The sequence below is a fragment of the Bufo bufo genome, chromosome 7 (assembly GCF_905171765.1).
Source record: "Bufo bufo chromosome 7, aBufBuf1.1, whole genome shotgun sequence".
Taxonomy (NCBI): Eukaryota; Metazoa; Chordata; class Amphibia; order Anura; family Bufonidae; genus Bufo; species Bufo bufo.
The window spans coordinates 163,862,721-163,885,065 of NC_053395.1; the positions used below are offsets into that span (position 1 = coordinate 163,862,721).

Below are 22,345 nucleotides of genomic sequence, written 5' to 3' on the forward strand. Positions count from 1 at the left end.
CCCGTGTAACAGAGATCGCCTTGACGTTTGGCATACGGGCTTAGATGGTTTTGTACAAAATGCATTGACCAAGCATCTCGCTTTTATAAATAAGCGTAGTATTAGCACCATAATTTTTGTAAGCATTGTTGTACTTTGTCTGATTTGCAGAGTGCTGCCGCATTGTCTCCTTTTTTTCCTCTAGGTCTTTGCCATGGCGGCGTGCACCTGCGCACTGGGAGGTGCTGACTAACCCTCTTTTTTTGCATATTGTTAACAGTTGTCCACTTACAGTTGATAACATCAACGATCCAACACGTTTGGACCCTTTAACTCCCAACCATCTACTTCACCTTAAATCTGATTACATACAGCCACCACCTGGCAAGTTCACCAAAGAGGATTTATATGCCAGAAGGAGATGGCGAAGAGTTCAATATCTATCAGAACAGTTTTGGAATAGATGGAGGAGAGAGTACTTAGCCAATCTTATGCTAAGAAGTAAATGGCAAACACCCAGAAGAAATGTCCAAGTTGGTGACATAGTGTTAGTGAAAGAAGATTTACCTAGAAGTCAATGGAAATTGGCCAAAGTTCTAGAAGTTCAAAAGGATGAAGACAAACTAGTAAGAAGAGTGTTGTTACAAATAGGAGACTCAAAACTTTACAAAAAAGGAAAACGTCTCACTACTCCACTCAGGTTGGAACGTCCTATACAGAATTTAGTTGTTCTACTTGAGAGTGATAAAAGACACTTGGAAGTTGAGAACCTGATGAAAAACTCCTCAAATTCATGTTGAAGTCCTAGCACTAAGAACATAGAATTATAGGTAATTTTGGTGGAAGGGTTGCTGGCCAGCTAAGACCTGTCCTAGGTTGCTAGTATAGCTTATATGTGTATACAGCTAAACCTGCCAATAGCCTTAATACAGTTCCTATGTTTATGGGTAAAAGACAAAAGCAGAGTCATTTACTGTGACATCATGTTTTGGATGTCATATTACTGTTATATTTTGTGTTCACAGAAGCAGAAAAAGATAATATGCCTTTAAGATTCATTTTGTAATACAAGGTAAACTCAGTGACACAGCAGAAACAGAAAGCATAGTGTTAATCTGTTGTTACTGGGCTATAGTCTAGACCAATCACAGCCAGCTTCTCATACAGCAAGAGTTTTCACCAATCACAGCCAGCCTCACACACAGCCTGTCTGGGAATTCCCCCAGCTCCTGCTGCTAGAATCATTATTCACCAGAGACAGGAGCTGAAGAGACATTCCCTCCACTGAGAGCAGAGTTTTATGGGAACAAGAGGCCAATATAGGTATTTAAAACAGTTATATAATGTTCATATTGTTAGTATTATGTTTACAACTGTATACTGAACTAGATGAATATGTGTTTGCTTACAGTTCCACCAAACTACAATTGCAACCATACAATTGCAAAGTACAAATACAAATTGCAAGCTACAGTTGCAAACTGTGAACTACTACAAATACCATACAAAACATATTACAATCCAAATTGCATACAACCATACCAGATCATACTCAACCAATCTGCAAATAGTTACTGCTAACTGCATACCACCATTTTGAGATATCTTTTCAACACGTGTTTTGTACATGAACTATCTGCTGCGGCAGTGTTATATATGAAGAAAAGTTGAAGTTAATAAAGAATAGTGTTGATCACAAATACCAGTTCATGCAAATTTTTATGTGAATATTTTATGCGAATTTTATGCGAATTTTCGCAATCAAGAAAATAATATCTGGAGATCATGAATTCGCGAATTCTCGAATATATGGCGAATATTCACCCAAATATTCGCGAAATATCTTGAATTCGAATATTGCCCCTACCGCTCATCACTAATAAAGAAGTTATTTTTGACCCCTTAAGGACTCAGCCCTATTTCACCTTAAAGGGTTTCTACCACTTTGTTTTCACATAATTAGCTTTCAGACACTAGCGTTCCGCTAGTGTCTGCTCTGCCAAACAATCCTAATATAATAGCTTTTGGGGCAGCCGTTTTGCTAAAAAAAGAACTTATATTGATATGCTAATGAGCCTCTAGGTGCTATGGGGGCGTCATTAGCACCTAGAGGCTCGGTCTACCTTCACAAACTGCCGCCGCCCAGTGCATCCCTCCAGCCCGCCCATCTCCTCCGGTAATGCGATCCTCCCTGTGAGCCAGCGGACGAATTCTCGCGCATGCGCCGTGCGCGTATGTATTCGGCGCATGCGCAGTGAATGTCTGACTGCTTTCTGCACAGACATCTCCACTGCGCCTGTTCCTCGGAGCACTATGACGTCATCGGCGCAGGCGCAGTGGAGATGTCTGAGCAGGGAAGCGGTCAGACATTCACTGCGCATGCGCCGAATACAGACGTGCACGGGGAGGATCGCATTCCGGAGGAGATGGGCGGGCTGGAGGGACGCGCTGGGCGGCGGCAGTTTGTGAAGGTAGACCGAGCCTCTAGGTGCTAATGACGCCCCCATAGCACCTAGAGGCTCATTAGCATATCAATATAAGTTCTTTTTTTAGTGAAACGGCTGCCCCAAAAGCTATTATCTTAGGATTGTTTGGCAGAGCAGACACTAGCGGATCGCTAGTGTCTGAAAGCTAATTATGTGAAAAAGAAAAGTGGTAGAAACCCTTTAAGGACTTGGCCATTTTTTGCAAATCTGACCAGTGTCACTTTAAGTGGTGATAACCTTAAAACGCTTTGACTTATCCAGGCCATTCTGAGATAGTTTTTTCGTCACATATTGTACTTCATGACACTGGTAAAATGAAGTAAAAAAAAAAATTTTTTTAGCATAAAAAAATACCTAATTTACCAAAAATTGGGAAAAATTAGCAAATTTCAAAGTTTCAGTTTCTCTACTTCTGTAATACATAGTAATACCCCAAAAATTGTGATGACTTTACATTCCCCATATGTCTACTTCATGTTTGATTTATTTTGGGAATGATATTTTATTTTTTGGGGATGTTACAGGGCTTAGAAGTTTGGAAGCAAATCTTGAAATTTTTAAGAAATTTACAAAAACTTAATTTTTAGGGACCACTACAGCTCTGAAGTCACTTTGCGAGGCTTACATGATAGAAACCACCCAAAAATGACACTATTCTATAAACTACACCCCTCAAGGTATTTAAAACTGATTTTACAAACTTCGTTAACCCTTTAGGTGTTGGACAAAAGTTATTGGCAAATGGGGATGAAATTTGAGAATTTCATTTTTTTGCCTAATTTTCCATTTTAGCCCATTTTTTCCACTAACAAAGCAAGGGTTAACAGCCAAACAAGACTGTATCTTTATTGCCCTGACTCTGCCGTTTACAGAAACACCCCATATGTGGCCGTAAACTACTGTACGGCCACACAGCGGGGCGTAGAGTGAAAGGTGCGCCGTTTGGTTTTTGGAAGGCAGATTTTGCTGGACAGGTTTATTTACACCATGTCCCATTTGAAGCGCCCCTGATGCACCCCTAGAGTAGAAACTCCATAAAAGTGACCGCATCTAAGAAACTACACCCCTCAAGGTATTCAAAACTGATTTTACAAACTTTGTTAACCCTTTAGGTGTTGCACAAGATTTAATAGAAAATAGAGATACAATTTCAAAATTTCACTTTTTTGGCAGATTTCCATTTTAATATTTTTTTTTCCAGTTACAAAGCAAGGGTTAACAGCCAAACAAAATTCATCATTTATGGCCGTGATTTTGTAGTTTACAGAAACACCCCATATGTGGTCGTAAACTGCTGTACGGGCACACGGCAGGGCGCAGAAGGAAAGAAATGCCATACGGTTTTTGGAAGGCAGATTTTGCTGGACTGTTTTTTTTGACACCATGTCCCATTTGAAGCCCCCCTGATGCACCCATAGAGTAGAAACTCCAAAAAAGTGACCCCATTTTAGAAACTACGGGATAGGGTGGCAGTTTTGTTGGTACTAGTTTAGGGTACATATGATTTTTGGTTGCTCTATATTACACTTTTTGTGCGGCAAGGTAACAAGAAATAGCTTTTTTGGCACCGTTTTTTTTTTTTGTTATTTACAACATTCATCTGAAAGGTTAGATCATGTGGTCATTTTATAGAGCAGGTTGTCACGGACACGGTGATACCTAATATGTATACAATTTTTTTTATTTATGTAAGTTTTACACAATGATTTCATTTTTAAAACAAAAAAAGTTTTAGTGTCTCCATAGCCTAAGAGCCATAGTTTTTTCAGTTTTTGGGCGATTATCTTAAGTAGGGTCTCATTTTTTGCGGCATGAGATGAATGTTTGATTGACACTATTTTGGGGTGCATATGACTTTTTGATCGCTTGCTATTACACTTTTTGTGACGTAAGATGACAAAAAATGATTTTTTTTACAGCGTTTTTATTTTTATTTTTTTACGGTGGTCATCTGAGGGGTTAGCTCATGTGATATTTTTATAGAGCCGGTCGATACGGACGCGGCGATACCTAATATGTATACTTTTTTTTTATTTATGTAAGTTTTACACAATGATTTCATTTTTGAAAAAAAAAAAAAATCATGTTTTAGTGTTTCCATAGTCTAAGAGCCATAGTTTTTTCAGTTTTTGGGTGATTATCTCGGGTAGGGTATAATTTTTGCGGGATGAGATGACGGCTTGATTGTTACAATTTCGGCATACATGCGACTTTTTTGATCACTTTTATTACCTTTTTGTGAAGTAAGGTGGGCAAAATTTCATTCATCATAGTTTTTTATTTTTTAGTTTTATGACGTTCACCGTTCAGGTAAAGTAACATGACCGTTTTATAGATCAGGTCGTTACGGACGCGGCGATACCAAACATGTGTAGGGAATTTTTTTTTTTCATTTTTAATCAGTGATAAATGTGTTTTTTGATTTTTACTTTTTTTTTACTTTTTTAAACTTTTTTTTTGACCCAGACGCACTTGGTTCTTGAAGATCCAGTGGGTCTGATGTCTGTATAATACAGTACAGTACAATATATATTGTACTGTACTGTATTTTACTTACACTTTGTCTGAACAGATCTATGCCTTTAGCATAGATCTGTTCAGCACCATGGACAGCAGGATGCCTGAGAAGGCGTCCTGTTGCCATGGGAACCTTCCCCGTCTTCTCAGTTGTGGCCACAACTTCGCAGACGGGGAAGGGTAAGGACGGGGGCTTCCTCCCTCTGTAACCCCATCCTGTCGGGGGGCTGCAAAGGCACAGCAGCCCCCCGATGGGAGAGGGAGGGAGCCGCATCTTACTGTTAACTCTTTCCATACAGCGGTCCGTACGGACCGCTGTATGGAAAGGGTTAAACGGCTGACATCGCATCACAGATATCAGCTGTTTATACCAGAGTGTCAGCAATGTGCTGACACTCTGGTATACCACTGTACACCAACTATTATTCAAGGGGAGGCGGGTGGGGGATCGCGATCCTGCCTGCCGCACCGCCCGCCTCACGCACCGCCCGCAACACCCCTTCTGCACCACCCTCCGCCATAAAACCATTCAGGGGTGCAGGGGGGGGTGGAAAAAAATGTATATAGGGGCATTTTTAAGTTTGATCCCCGCGGCCAGGGACCGCGGGGATCAGAATCAGCAAAAAGCGCAGCAAACCGCAGGTCTGAATTGACCTGTAGTTTGCTGCGATCGCCGATACGGGGGGGGGGGGGCTCATATGACCCCCCTTCCCGGCATTGTGACAGGTTGCCGGCTGAATGATTTCAGCCGGCATCCTGTTCGGATTAACCCCAGCAGCGCCGCAATCTCATTTTAAACTCATGACGTATCGGTACGTCATGGGTCCTTAAGGACTCGGGAAACATGCCGTACCGGTACGTCAAGCGTGCCTAAGGGGTTAAGTATTTGGTGTGCTCTTTAAACCTGCTGTTTCCATAGACCGTCGCTAGAAGAATTACAGAGTTACAGACAGTCTGGTTAGACTAAAAGTCAGAGATATCAAAATTCTTCTAATGCCAATAGGGCAAAAGGCACTTCATATTGCTGCGCCTGCCACACCCTTGTAAGGAAACAGAAAGCATGTGTTTATACTGCACCTTTTTTCAGTCTGTATAAGAAACTGTTCTGCTTTTTTCGCATCTTTCTCCATGAATGCGTCATACATACAAATTGACTGGATAAATCCAATAATTTCAGAAATGGACATCTGAATTGTGACCGGTATATTCGTGATCCTGTAAGAAAAAAAAAAAAAGTGCTTGCAATATACACTGTAGTATCATTTTAAAAATAAAAATGAATGGTAAGAAATTTTTAAAAATAGAATAAACACAATGTTTCCCTTCAGCAGATTTACAACTAATTATTACCCTTTAAAGGGAACCTGTCACTAGTGTTGAGAGCGAATATTCGAATAGCAATTTTTTTTAGCGAATATCGTCACTTCTCTAATTCGTGAATATTTCGAATATAGCGCTATAAATTAGTTATTTCGAATATTCGTTTATTTTTATTTTTTTTATTGTTATATTTTTTTCTTTCCCACTTCCCAAAAGTAGTTCTTACCTGTTCTGAGGATTCCTGGCTTACTGGCTGCTCCAGTCAGTGCCCGTTGCCACTTCTGCCGACTTCCGTGCTTATGGAGCGTCCCCATCACCATGGGAACGCCTCCATACTAGAATGTACTGTCGGATTTGAGAATTAAGTTGATTGAAATCGCAATGCGATTAATATAACTTGAAGTAATCGCATTGCGATTTCAACTTAGAGCTGTGTTTCTAATGGGTCAGCTTGCTAGTATTAACGAAGTTAACGAATATGGAATATAGCAGTGCTAAGTTGAAATCGCAATGCGATTACTTCAAATTATATTAATCACATTGCGATTTCAACTTAGCACTGCTATATTCCATATTCGTTAACTTCGTTAATTCTAGCAAGCTGACCCATTAGAAACACAGCTCTAAGTTGAAATCGCAATGCGATTAATATAACTTGAAGTAATCGCATTGCGATTTCAACTTAGACCTGGTTTACAATGGTTGGCTTGGTAGAATTAGCGAAGATGAGGAATATGACGAATGTATTCGTCATATTCCTCAAAACGAAGATAACGAAATATTCTCCATCTTCGTTTTAGCTCGATCTTCGTCAACTTCGCTAATTCTAGCAATCAAATAGGAAAGTTGACTATAGAGACAGCTAAGTTTAATTCGCTATGCGATTATATTACTTTGCTTTTTTTTTAGATAAATAGAATAATTATAATACTTGATAATTATTATAATTATTCTATTTATTTAAAAAAAAAAGCAAAGTAATATAATCGCATAGCGAATTAAACTTAGCTGTCTCTATAGTCAACTTTCCTATTTGATTGCTAGAATTAGCGAAGTTGACGAAGATCGAGCTAAAACGAAGATGCAGAATATTTCGTTATCTTCGTTTTGAGGAATATGATGAATACATTCGTCATATTCCTCATCTTTGCTAATTCTAGATATCAAACCAATAGGAAAGTTGCCTTAAGTTAAAATCGCAATACGCGATTATTTAAATCGCATATTAATCGCGATAACTAGAATAATGAATATTCAATTTCGACGAATATTCTAGCGAATATTAGCGAATTTCGTCGAAATCGAATATGGCACCTCCCGCTCATCACTACCTGTCACCTCCAAACACCATCTGAAGCTGCCAGCAGTACCTGAGAGTAGCGAGCAGTGTGTTTCTGACGATTGTTTTGTTCCTGAAGGTAGATGCGGCAAAAGCTCTGCCCCTGTGACTGACAGCCGGCAGTTTGGCTGGCTTTGCCGAACTCTCTGCATAAGCGCCATCAGTCACAGCAAAGGGGCAGGGAAGGGGGCGTGGGTTACCTTGACTTCAAGCATGTCCAGAGAAGCGCGCTGGCAGGGGATAAAGGAATGTTTCCGAGATTTTGCCGCCTCTGCCTTCAGGAACAAAACAATCGTCAGAAACGCACTGCTGGCTACTCTCAGTTACTGCTGGCAGCTTCAGATGGTTTTTGAAGGTGACAGGTTCCCTTTAAGTGTGCTTGGGAATTGGTTTCAGAAATTTCAGGTACTGAAAATTATTTCCATTCATTTGAATGAGGTAGAAAGCACATGGATTTCTGCAAGCCCAGTTCGGGTGAATGGAACTGATTTTCAGTCACGGAAATTTCTGCAACAAAATCTGCAGCGTGCGAAAGTCACGCCACGTGTATGGCCACATGAAGTCTAAATACTACAGATAAAAATATGTGCTTGCATTATAGTTATCTTTGTAAAAATAAAAATGGATAAAAATAAATATTTTTAAAAATATTACAAGATACAATATTTCCTGTCAGCAGATTTATAAGCAATTAATAATGCTTTTAGGGTAAAACCACATGTTGTATAAATACTGTGAGTTTCATTCAGAAAAAACACAACATTTGAAGAACAAGCAAAGTAGCTGACATTTCAGATCTCTCATCCACGTGCTGCTGAGAAAACCCACAACACAAACTGACATCTACTCCGTGCATTGGTGAATTGAACAGTGCTACTAGACAGGGTCAAATTTTGAAATAGTAAAGTAATAAAAATTAATCTGTTTATTAGAGTTGAGCGAACACCTGGATGTTCGGGTTCGACGAGTTCGGCCGAACTTTCGAAAAATGTTCGGGTTCGGGATCCGAACTCGACCCGAACTTCATCCCGAACCCGAACCCCATGGAAGTCAATGGGGACCCGAACTTTTGGGCACTAAAAAGGCTGTAAAACACACCCGGAAAGGGCTAGAGGGCTGCAAAAGGCAGCAAAATGTAGTTAAATCCCCTGCAAACAAATGTAGATAGGGAAATGATGAGTTAACATAAAATAAATAAAAATGAAACAATATTAATTGGAGTGAGGTCCCATAGCACAGAATCAGGCTTCAAGTCACCCACCAATGGAGAAGGTCACTTACTATTATTTTGACCACAGCACCCAGACAAAGGAGAGAGGTCCTACAGCAGAGAACCAGGCATCATATCACCCACCACAGGAGTAGGCCACCATTTAGTTACTTTGACCCCTACACCCAGACGGAGGAGAGAGGTTACACAGCAGAGAATCAGGCATTTAGATCACCCACCACAGGAGTAGGCCACCATTGAATCAGACCCCGGCAACCATGTCAGATGGCACAAGCATAAGCTTTATATCAATCAGCACAGGAGAAGGCGACTTTGACAGACTTTGACCCCTACACCCGGACGGAGGAGAGAGGTTTCAAAGCAGAGAATCAGGCATTTAGATCACCCACCACAGGAGTAGGCCCCAATTTAATGGGACCCCGGCAACCATGTCAGATGGCACAACCATCAGCTTCATATCAATCAGCACAGGAGAAGGCGACTTTGAAAGACTTTGACCCCTACACCCAGACGGAGGAGAGAGGTTTCACAGCAGAGAATCAGGCATTTAGATCACCCACCACAGGAGTAGGCCCCCATTGAATCAGACCCTGGCAACCATGTCAGATGGCACAACCATCAGCTTTATATCAATCAGCACAGGAGAAGGCGACTTTGAAAGACTTTGACCCCTACACCCAGATGGAGGAGAGAGGTTTCACAGCAGAGAATCAGGCATCATATCAACCACCACAGGAGAAGCCACCATTTAGTTACTTTGACGCCTGCATCCAGGAAGAGGAGAGAGGCACCACAGCACATATTCTGGCATCATATCAGCCACCACAGGAGAAGCCACCATTGAGTTACTTTGACCCCCGCACCCAGGAAGAGGAGAGAGGCACCACAGCACATATTCTGGCATCATATCAGCCACCACATGAGAAGCCACCATTGAGTTACTTTGACCCCCGCACCCAGGAAGAGGAGAGAGGCACCACAGCACATATTCTGGCATCATATCAGCCACCACAGGAGAAGCCACCATTGAGTTACTTTGACCCCTGCAACCAGGAAGAGGAGAGAGGCCCCACAGCACATATTCTGGCATCATATCAGCCACCACAGGAGAAGCCACCATTTAGTTACTTTGACCCCTTCACCCAAACAGAGGAGAGAGGTTCCACATCAGAGAATCAGGCATCATATCAACCACCACAGGAGTAGGCCACAATTTAATGGGACCCCGGCAACCATGTCAGATGGCACAACCATCAGCTTCATATCAATCAGCACAGGAGAAGGCGACTTTGAAAGACTTTGACCCCTACACCCAGACGGAGGAGAGAGGTTTCACAGCAGAGAATCAGGCATTTAGATCACCCACCACAGGAGTAGGCCCCCATTGAATCAGACCCTGGCAACCATGTCAGATGGCACAACCATCAGCTTTATATCAATCAGCACAGGAGAAGCCACCATTGAGTTACTTTGACCCCTGCACCCAGGAAGAGGAGAGAGGCCCCACAGCACATATTCTGGCATCATATCAGCCACCACAGGAGAAGCCACCATTGAGTTACTTTGACCCCCGCACCCAGGAAGAGGAGAGAGGCACCACAGCACATATTCTGGCATCATATCAGCCACCACAGGAGAAGCCACCATTGAGTTACTTTGACCCCTGCACCCAGGAAGAGGAGAGAGGCCCCACAGCACATATTCTGGCATCATACTAACCACCACAGGAGAAGCCACCATTGAGTTACTTTGACCCCTGCACCCAGGAAGAGGAGAGAGGCCCCACAGCACATATTCTGGCATCATATCAGCCACCACAGGAGAAGCCACCATTGAGTTACTTTGACCCCCGCACCCAGGAAGAGGAGAGAGGCACCACAGCACATATTCTGGCATCATATCAGCCACCACAGGAGAAGCCACCATTGAGTTACTTTGACCCCTGCACCCAGGAAGAGGAGAGAGGCCCCACAGCACATATTCTGGCATCATACTAACCACCACAGGAGAAGCCACCATTGAGTTACTTTGACCCCTGCACCCAGGAAGAGGAGAGAGGCCCCACAGCACATATTCTGGCATCATATCAGCCACCACAGGAGAAGCCACCATTGAGTTACTTTGACCCCCGCACCCAGGAAGAGGAGAGAGGCACCACAGCACATATTCTGGCATCATATCAGCCACCACAGGAGAAGCCACCATTGAGTTACTTTGACCCCCGCACCCAGGAAGAGGAGAGAGGCACCACAGCACATATTCAGGCATCATATCACACACCACAGGAGAAGGCCTCTTTCAGTGATTTAGGCCTTTGGACCCAGACAGAGGAGAGAGGCACCACAGCACATATTCTGGCATCATATCAGCCACCACAGGAGAAGCCACCATTGAGTTACTTTGACCCCTGCACCCAGGAAGAGGAGAGAGGCCCCACAGCACATATTCTGGCATCATATCAGCCACCACAGGAGAAGCCACCATTTAGTTACTTTGACCCCTGCACCCAGGAAGAGGAGAGAGGCACCACAGCACATATTCTGGCATCATATCAGCCACCACAGGAGAAGCCACCATTTAGTTACTTTGACCCCTTCACCCAAACAGAGGAGAGAGGTTCCACATCAGAGAATCAGGCATCATATCAACCACCACAGGAGTAGGCCACAATTTAGTTTATTTGACCCCTGCACCCAGGAAGAGGAGAGAGGCCCCACAGCACATATTCTGGCATCATATCACACACCACAGGAGAAGGCCTCTTTCAGTGATTTAGGCCTTTGGACCCAGACAGAGGAGAGAGGTCAGAGATTAGCTTCATATCCCCCAGCACAGCAGAAGACCGCTTTATTTGACTTAGGCCTCAGCACCCAGACAGAAGACAGAGGTAGCATGGCAGAGGTTATGGCTTCATGTCACCCGTTAGTTTAACCGGCCACTTTCATCTGGTTAGGCCCCGGCGCCCAGACAGAGAAGAGTTTCATTCAACTGTGGGTTTCATAAAATTTGTATCAAATAAAGAAGTGGCCCGTAGCACAACAAGACATGTTTTAGGCAGTTAATAAGGACTACTCTGCACAAGGGAGGGACAGGTCCTGTGGGATCCATGCCTGGTTCATCTTTATGAAGGTCAGCTTGTCCACGTTGGCTGTGGACAGGCGGCTGCGCTTGTCAGTAATGACGCCCCCTGCCGTGCTGAATACGCGTTCAGATAAAACGCTGGCCGCCGGGCAGGAAAGCACCTCCAAGGCATAACATGCTAACTCTGGCCACGTGGACAATTTCGAAACCCAGTAGTTGAATGGGGCCGAACCATCCGTCAGGATGTGGAGGGGTGTGCAGACATACTGTTCAACCATGTTAGTGAAATGCTGCCTCCTGCTAACACGTTCCGTATCAGGTGTCGGTGCAGATAGCTGTGGCGTGGAGACAAAACTTTTCCACATTTCTCCCATGCTAACCCTGCCCTCAGATGAGCTGGCCGTGACACAGCTGCGTTGGCGACCTCTTGCCACTCCTCTGCCTTCACCTTCCACCTGTTCCCCTGTGACATGTGGGAATGCTCTCAAGAGCGCCTCTATCAGCGTGCGCTTGTACTCGCGCATCTTACGGTCGCGCTCCAGTTCAGGAATTAAAGTGGGCACATTGTCTTTATACCGGGGATCCAGCAGGGTGGCCACCCAGTAGTCTGCACACGTTAAAACGTGGGCAACTCTGCTGTCGTTGCGCAGGCATTGGAGCATATATTCGCTCATGTGGGCCAGGCTACCCATGGGTAAGGACAAGCTGTCCTCTGTGGGAGGCGTATCGTCATCGTCCACCGTATCCCCCCAGCCACGCACCAGTGATGGGCCTGGGCTGCCACCCCGCTGTGAACTTGCGTCATCCTCGTCCCCCTCCACCTCCTCCTCCTCATCCTCCTCGTCCTCCAGTACAGTGCCTTGGCTGGCGACTTGTGAACCTGTCCTCTGCTGCTTAAACAAACCTCCCTCTGAGCCACTTCGAACAGACTGGCCCGAAAGTGTTAGAAACGAGCCCTCATCCTCCTCCTCCTCCTCCACCTGGGCCACCTCCTCTAACATCATTGCCCTAAGTGTTTTCTCAAGGAGACATAGAAGTGGTATTGTAACGCTGATAACAGTGTCATCGCCACTGGCCATGTTGGTGGAGTACTCGAAACAGCGCAGCAGGGCACACAGGTCTCGCATGGAGGCCCAATCATTGGTGGTGAAGTGGTGCTGTTCGGCAGTACGACTGACGCGAGCGTGCTGCAGCTGAAACTCCACTATGGCCTGCTGCTGCTCGCACAGTCTCTCCAGCATGTGCAAGGTGGAGTTCCACCGGGTGGGCACGTCGCATATGAGGCGGTGAGCGGAAGGCCGAAGTTCCGCTGTAGCGCAGACAGGCGAGCAGCGGCAGGATGTGAACGGCGGAAGCGCGCACAGACGGCCCGCACTTTATGCAGCAGCTCTGACATGTTGGGGTAGTGGTGAATGAACCTCTGCACCACCAAGTTCAGCACATGCGCCAGGCAAGGGATGTGCGTCAAACCGGCTAGTCCCAGAGCTGCCATGAGATTTCGCCCATTATCGCATACCACCAGGCCTGGCTTGAGGCCCACCGGCAGAAACCACTCGTCGGTCTGTTGTTCAATACCCCGCCACAACTCCTTTGCGCTGTGGGGCCTGTCCCCCAAACATATGAGTTTCAGAATGGCCTGCTGACGTTTACCCCGGGCTGTGCTGAAGTTGGTGGTGAAGGTGTGTGGCTGACCGGATGAGCTGGTGGAAGCAGTGGAGGAGGAAGCCGAGTAGGAGGAGGAGGCTACAGGAGGCAGAGAATGATGCCCTGCGATCCTAGGGGGCGGAAGGACGTGCGCCAAGGAACTGTCCGCCGGGGGCCCAGCCGCCACTACATTCATCCAGTGTGCAGTTAGTGAGATATAGCGTCCCTGGCCGTGCTTACTGGTCCACGTATCTGTGGTTAGGTGGACCTTGCCACAAATGGCGTTGCGCAGTGCACACTTGATTTTATCGGACACTTGCATGTGCAGGGAAGGCACGGCTGTCTTGGAGAAGTAGTGGCGGCTGGGAACCACATACTGCGGGACAGCCATGGCCATCAGCTGTTTGAAGCTGTCTGTGTCCACCAGCCGGAATGACAGCATTTCAAAGGCCAGCAGTTTAGAAATGCTGGCGTTCAGGCCAAGGGCTCGAGGGTGACTCGGGGGGAATTTGCGCTTCCTCTCTAAGGTTTGAGATATTGAGAGCTGAACGCTGCTGTGTGATATAGTGGAGACGCTAGTTGACGGTGGCGGTGGTGTCGGTGGCACATCCTCTGTTTGCTGCTCGGCAGGTGGCAACATTCCTCTCGAGGCGGAAGCCGAGGCAGCAGCGGTAGAGGGAGCAGGGGGAGCCTCAGCGAGTGCCTGGTTTTTAAGGTGTGTACCCCACTGCAGTTCATGCTTTGCATGTAGATGCCTGGTCATGCAGGTTGTGCTGAGGTTCAGAACGTTAATGCCTCGCCTCAGGCTCTGATGGCAGAGCGTGCAAGTCACTCGGGTCTTGTCGGTAGGACATTGTTTAAAGAAGTGCCATGCCAGGGAACTCTTTGAAGCTGCCTTTGTGGGGCTGGGTCCCTGTTGGCGATGTCCAGTAGCAGGCGAACTCTGGGGGCGGCGGCTCGTCTGCTTTGGCCCCCTGCTCCCTCTTTGGCTTCGCTGTTGTCTCGGTCTCACCACTACCTCTTCCTCTGAACTGTGAAAGTCATCGCCACGACCTTCAGTCCATGTGGGGTCTAAGACCTCATCGTCCTCTGCATCGTCTTCCACCCAGTCTCCCTCCCTGACCTCCTCCTGTTCAGTCTGCACACTGCAAAAAGACGCGGCAGTGGGCACCTGTGTTTCGTCATCATCAGAGAGTCGGTGACTCTGCTGTGGTGGTATTCCCATGTCCTCTTCATCTGGAGACATAAGTGGTTGTGCGTCAGTGCATGGTATGTCTTCCTCCACTGGGGAAGGGCTAGGTGGACGCCCCTGGGAAACCCTGGAAGCAGAGTCTTCAAACAGAAGAAGAGACTGCTGCATAACTTGTGGCTCAGACCGTTTCCCTGATATGCTTGGGGGTGATGTGACAGACTGATGGGCTTGGTTTTCAGGTGCCACCTGTGCGCTTTCCGCAGAAGACTGGGTGGAAGACCATGTGGTGAACGTGCTGGAAGCACTGTCGGCCACCCAATCGATTAATGCCTGTACCTGCTCAGGCCTTACCATCCTAAGAGCGGCATTGGGCCCCACGAGATATTGCGGTACATTCTGCCGGCTAGTTGAGGGAGTTCGTTCCCTACTGTGTGCGCCTGGGGCCGAACGGACACGTCCTCTACCAGCAACAGAGGCTCCACGGACACCACCACGACCGCGTCCTCGTCCCTTAATAGTATTTTTCTTCATTGTTGCGATTCAACTCGCACCACAATGAAATATATTATTTTTTATAAGCAAAATCCCCTCACTGGAATACTTTCAGTCTTTTGACTGTATGGATTACAGATGGAATGACTGTTATATGTGAGTACCGCTTTCTTTGACAGATTCTAGTATGGGTACATATATGTTTTCCCAACCCCAGCACATTAGTTTGCTAATTCCAGATGTATGAAACGCAGGCCTAACTGTATCTAGTATATTGAACGCCAGATAAACTAACTTGGCCTTTTTTAAATAAAAAAAATCCCCTCACTGGAATACTTTCAGTCTTTTGACTGTATGGATTACAGATGGAATGACTGTTATATGTGAGTACCGCTTTCTTTGACAGATTCTAGTATGGGTACATATATGTTTTCCCAACCCCAGCACATTAGTTTGCTAATTCCAGATGTATGAAACGCAGGCCTAACTGTATCTAGTATATTGAACGCCAGATAAACTAACTTGGCCTTTTTTAAATAAAAAAAAAATTCCCTCACTGGAATACTTTATGGCTTTTCACTGTATGGATTACAGGTGGACTGGTATTAGTAGGGGTGACACAAGCACACCCAAGTCCCTGATGTAGGATTTCTATGGCACAGACCACTATTACAAGTGATTAATGGACGTTGGGAGAGATTGTGCTGCAGCACTAGTCCCAAGATAGCCGCCGCCTATCAGCCCAGTAACATGTGCCACAAAATGGTCTGCACAACCTTTAAAAAAAATAGCCTTGGACTGTGCTGCTAAATCGCTATTGGTCTGAATCCCAGGTGTAGATGTCTGACTTGTTTGGAGCTTTGGAATGCACACTGTGGCAGCTTCTGCTGCAGCACTACAAGTCGCAAAATGGCGGCCGGCGGTCAGCCCAGGTACATGTGGATGGAAAAATCACTCTGGCCACTCTAAAAATAGCCAATCCCTATCAAAAAAGCAGCTCAGCTGCAGTTGTTCAGATGAATCACAGGTGGAGGAGAGAAATTTGCTTCCAGTTATTCAATTATCCCTGCCTATTCTCGCCCTAGCATCAGCTGCGTCTATCCCTGTTCTATTCACATCGGGAGTGAGCACGTCCCGACGTGCGCACAAGCTTATAAAGAGGCTGAGTCACATGCTGCACTTGGCCAATCACAGCCTTGCCAATAGTAGGCATGGCTGCGATGGCATCTTAGGGCAAGTAGTATGATGCATGTTGATTGGCTGCTTTGCAGCCTTTCAAAATGCGCCAAAATACATGCCGAACGACGAACCCGAACTTTTACGAAAAAGTTCGGGTTCGGGTCCGTGTCACGAACACCCCAAAATTCGGTACGGACCCGAACTATGCTCGAACTGTTCGCTCAACACTACTGTTTATGTATCACCTCTGTGTTATGTTAAAACCATAGAGAAAACTTTGTGGAGGACTTTTTCTCCTGTCTAAAATAACGGATCCTCTGCCAGAACTGACAAAAATGGATGCAAAATTAGCAGATGCTCAAAATAAAGGATAGAAAAAAAAAAATTGGTTCTGATAGATAAGGAGAACAGACATTTTAGACTGTCTCCTACCACTGAGCACAAGCCTGACCAGGGTGCCAACCATTAACTTTTAATAGGACTGGGCATGATTGCCCGATGCAGACTGAAGGAGGACATCATTTGGAAAAGAACAAAAAAAATCTGCACAGTACATGCTATGTAACACAAGTCACCTGTTTTGTCACTAAAATTTTATATATTTTTTTATTTTTGCATAAAACATTTAAAGCCTGTGCAATGTTATGTTAACAACTATTGTGTGAACTTATGTGCTTTGGGTCAGAGATGTTATCTTCTCCCATTTTGACGAAAAACATGGTGCCATGGGTTCTAAATGTAGAATAAGGCTGTGTTCACGTGTCATTTCATATTGCAAATATTACACAATTTTTTACTACATGACAACGTACAAGATAACAGGTAAAGAGTGGCTGTTTTAGTTGAGCCCGCCAGTAGGTAAATTAACGCTTTTACCTTCAGCATCCACAAGAGTGCGCCACGCTGTGCAGCACAAGGGTCTCAGCCATATGGCTGGTTGTATGTCAATTTTAATTGTGCGTTACCAGCATTTGTAGTCGTGCTCATTACCACGTTTAAGTCAAATACTGTTTTGGAAAAGCTGGTGTTGAAGTTGCTTTCCTCGTTCGTGACTTCGTTGTATCCTGGGGAGCCCACCCCAGTACGCGGTTTACATCGACACTCAAGCATGTGCAGGGTTGAATTCCAGAGAATTGGAACGTCACAGATTAAGCGGTGTAGCTGCTTACAATTCAGACACTGCAAGTCCAGGAGAGGGTTTCTCACCACGTGAGATTGGCTGAAAAGAGGGACAGTCTACTAGACACTGCCAGAACCTTGTGCAAGCCAGTGCATTTTTTATTTTTTAAAGACCATGCAGGGAGCATGTGTTTTTCCTCCAGGTTCTGGGCAGCCAGGAAGTTGTGCCCATTGTCACTGACCACCTTGCTCAGTTGTGGTTTGAATGAGATACACAAGGGAGAAGGTCAATTAAACGGAGTTCATCTGACCAAGGGAGATGGAGAAACGTACGAAAGCGCCAATCCAAGCTGAGAGTGGGTGGAGAATGTAATGTCTCGGTGGTACAGTAGTACACAATAAAAAATATAAATATTGGGAAGATTAAAACAGACAGACAGACAGACAGACAGACAAAGGTCACTTCCCGCAATGGTATCAGCAGGAGATTAAAAACACAAGGTTAAAAACAAGAAATAAAAGCATGAGATAAAATGGATGGGAAACATCCAGTGAGTAGAGATGGCCCGAACTATCCGACGGCGAACAGTTCCCGGCGAACATAGCTTGTTCGCGTTCGCCTCTGCCGGGCGAACACATGCGATGTTCGGTCCGCCCCCTATACATCATCATTGAGCAAACTTTGACCCTGTACCTCACAGTCAGCAGACACATTCCAGCCAATCAGCAGCATACCCTCCCTCCCAGACCCTCCCACCTCCTGCACAGCATCCATTTTAGATTCATTCTGAAGCTGCAGTCTTAGTGAGAGGAGGGAGACTGTAACTGCTGCTGATTTAATTGGGAAATCGATAGCTAGGCTAGTGAATTCAGTGTCCACTCCAGTCCTGAAAGACTCATCTGATCTCTGCTGTAAGGACAGCGTCCTGACAGCACCCCAAAAAGCCCTTTTTAGGGCTGCAACATTAGTCTGCTTTTTTTTTTTCCTTTATATACATATTGCAGTTGCCTGGCCTGCCTGTGTGTGAGGAGCTGCAGGCCCACAGACTGTAGTGTGCCCACTGCCAGTGCTCACCCCTGTCATTCCGTGTGGCACAGGACTTTGCTTAAAAAAAGGCACTTAATTTTTACACTTTAATCTAAGGTTAGTTGCCTGCCAGTGTGTGTCAGGCTGACTTCCACTGACTGTAGTGTGCCCACTGCCAGTGCCCACCACTCATACCGGCTGGCACAGGACTTTGCATAAAAAAGGCATTTAATTTTTACACTTTAGTGTAATTTCAGCTGCTTGCCTGCTGCTAGTGTGTGTCAGGCCGACTTCAACTGACTGTAGTGTGCCCACTGCCAGTGCCCACCCCTGTCATCCCGTGTGGCACAGGACTTTGCTTAAAAAAAAGGCACTTCATTTTTACACTTTAATCTAAGGTTAGTTGCCTGCCAGTGTGTGTCAGGCCGACTTCAACTGACTGTAGTGTGCCCACTGCCAGTGCCCACCCCCGTCATCCCGAGTGGCACAGGACTTTGCTTAAAAAATAGGCACTTAATTTTTACACTTTAATCTAAGGTTAGTTGCCTGCCAGTGTGTGTCAGGCTGACTTCCACTGACTGTAGTGTGCCCACTGCCAGTGCCCACCACTCATACCGGCTGGCACAGGACTTTGCTTAAAAAAGGCATTTAATTTTTACACTTTAATGTAATTTCAGCTGCTTGCCTGCTGCTAGTGTGTGTCAGGCCGACTTCAACTGACTGTAGTGTGCCCACTGCCAGTGCCCACCCCTGTCATACCGAGTGGCACAGGACTTTGCTTAAAAAATAGGCACTTAATTTTTACACTTTAATCTAAGGTTAGTTGCCTGCCAGTGTGTGTCAGGCTGACTTCCACTGACTGTAGTGTGCCCACTGCCAGTGCCCACCACTCATACCGGCTGGCACAGGACTTTGCTTAAAAAAGGCATTTAATTTTTACACTTTAATGTAATTTCAGCTGCTTGCCTGCTGCTAGTGTGTGTCAGGCCGACTTCAACTGACTGTAGTGTGCCCACTGCCAGTGCCCACCCCTGTCATACCGAGTGGCACAGGACTTTGCTTAAAAAATAGGCACTTAATTTTTACACTTTAATCTAAGGTTAGTTGCCTGCCAGTGTGTGTCAGGCTGACTTCCACTGACTGTAGTGTGCCCACTGCCAGTGCCCACCACTCATACCGGCTGGCACAGGACTTTGCATAAAAAAGGCATTTAATTTTTACACTTTAGTGTAATTTCAGCTGCTTGCCTGCTGCTAGTGTGTGTCAGGCCGACTTCAACTGACTGTAGTGTGCCCACTGCCAGTGCCCACCCCTGTCATACCGAGTGGCACAGGACTTTGCTTAAAAAATAGGCACTTAATTTTTACACTTTAATCTAAGGTTAGTTGCCTGCCAGTGTGTGTCAGGCTGACTTCCACTGACTGTAGTGTGCCCACTGCCAGTGCCCACCACTCATACCGGCTGGCACAGGACTTTGCTTAAAAAAGGCATTTAATTTTTACACTTTAATGTAATTTCAGCTGCTTGCCTGCTGCTAGTGTGTGTCAGGCCGACTTCAACTGACTGTAGTGTGCCCACTGCCAGTGCCCACCCCTGTCATACCGAGTGGCACAGGACTTTGCTTAAAAAATAGGCACTTAATTTTTACACTTTAATCTAAGGTTAGTTGCCTGCCAGTGTGTGTCAGGCTGACTTCCACTGACTGTAGTGTGCCCACTGCCAGTGCCCACCACTCATACCGGCTGGCACAGGACTTTGCATAAAAAAGGCATTTAATTTTTACACTTTAGTGTAATTTCAGCTGCTTGCCTGCTGCTAGTGTGTGTCAGGCCGACTTCAACTGACTGTAGTGTGCCCACTGCCAGTGCCAACCACTGATACCGGGTGGCACAGTAGCTTGCCGATAAATAAGGCATTTAATTTTTAGACAGTAGTCTAAATTCAGTTGCTTGCCTGCTGCCAGTGTGTGTCAGGCCCGCTTCCACTGACTGTAGTGTGCCCACTGCCAGTGCCAACCACTGATACCGGGTGGCACAGTAGCTTGCCGATAAATAAGGCATTTAATTTTTAGACAGTAGTCTAAATTCAGTTGCTTGCCTGCTGCCAGTGTGTGTCAGGCCCTCTTCCACTGACTGTAGTGTGCCCACTGCCAGTGCCAACCACTGATACCGGGTGGCACAGTAGCTTGCCGATAAATAAGGCATTTAATTTTTAGACAGTAGTCTAAATTCAGTTGCTTGCCTGCTGCCAGTGTGTGTCAGGCCCGCTTCCACTGACTGTAGTGTGCCCACTGCCAGTGCCAACCACTGATACCGGGTGGCACAGTAGCTTGCCGATAAATAAGGCATTTAATTTTTAGACAGTAGTCTAAATTCAGTTGCTTGCCTGCTGCCAGTGTGTGTCAGGCCCTCTTCCACTGACTGTAGTGTGCCCACTGCCAGTGCCAACCACTGATACCGGGTGGCACAGTAGCTTGCCGATAAATAAGGCATTTAATTTTTAGACAGTAGTCTAAATTCAGTTGCTTGCCTGCTGCCAGTGTGTGTCAGGCCCTCTTCCACTGACTGTAGTGTGCCCACTGCCAGTGCCAACCACTGATACCGGGTGGCACAGTAGCTTGCCGATAAATAAGGCATTTAATTTTTACACTTTAGTGTAATTTCAGTTGCTTGCCTGCTGCCAGTGTGTGTCAGGCCCGCTTCCACTGACTGTAGTGTGCCCACTGCCAGTGCCAACCACTGATACCGGGTGGCACAGTAGCTTGCCGATAAATAAGGCATTTAATTTTTAGACAGTAGTCTAAATTCAGTTGCTTGCCTGCTGCCAGTGTGTGTCAGGCCCACTTCCACAGACTGTAGTGTGCCCACTGCCAGTGCCAACCACTCATACCGGGTGGCACAGTACCTAGCACGCGTAGTACCACTTATCTAAAAAAAAAATGACAGGCAGAGGCAGGCCACCCCGCAGGGGCCGTCGTGGTCGTGGTGCTGTGATTTCCACTGTCCCTGGAATAATGCCCAGTTTTCAGAGGCCACGTACCCTGAACCCGAAAAATTCAGAGGACGTAGTTGACTGGCTTAGACAGGACACCCAATCTTCAACAGCTTCCGCTAAGAACCTTGACGCACCATCCTCCTCCAACTCAGCTTCGGTCACCTGCTCTCAAGTTACCACGCACCCGCCCGTCGCCACTACCACCACAGCCACCACAGCCGCTTCACTTGATCCGTCAGAGGAGTTATTTACACATCAGTTGGATGCAATTAGTGATGCGCAACCATTATTGCCAGATGATGTAGATTACGGGGATATGTCTCAGTCAGGCAGGATTACACACATGGACGTACAGTGTGATGATGATGATGTTGTACCCGCTGCTGCTTCCTTTGCTGAGGTGTCAGATACAAGTGAAGCGGTTGATGATGACGATGTGTCCACGGATGCCACGTGGGTGCCTGCTCGAAGAGAAGAAGAGGGGGAAAGTTCTGAAGGGGAGACAGAGAGAATGAGGAGACGAGTTGGAAGCAGGGGGAGGTCGTCGCAAGGAGTTAGTGGCACAGTCAGACAGCATGTATCGGCACCTGGGGTCAGCCAGACAGCACGCCAGTCAACGCATGCTGTTGCCACCACTAGAATGCCGTCATTGCAAAGCTCAGCAGTGTGGCATTTTTTTTGTGTGTCTGCCTCTGATAAAAGCAATGCCATTTGCAACCTGTGCCAAAAGAAACTGAGTCGTGGG

The 22,345-nt window shown here is 46.1% G+C and overlaps 1 protein-coding gene across 1 annotated transcript in view; it reads right to left on the reverse strand.

The window, feature by feature from the left end:
• The window catches only part of LOC121008537 (putative methyltransferase DDB_G0268948), a 145,939-nt gene that overhangs the window by 71,270 nt on the left and 52,324 nt on the right, over positions 1-22,345 (reverse strand). Inside the window, exon 5 of the mRNA XM_040441154.1 lies at positions 6,060-6,197. Coding sequence (XP_040297088.1) covers positions 6,060-6,197 — 138 coding nt within the window. The remainder of the gene's footprint in view (positions 1-6,059; positions 6,198-22,345) is intronic.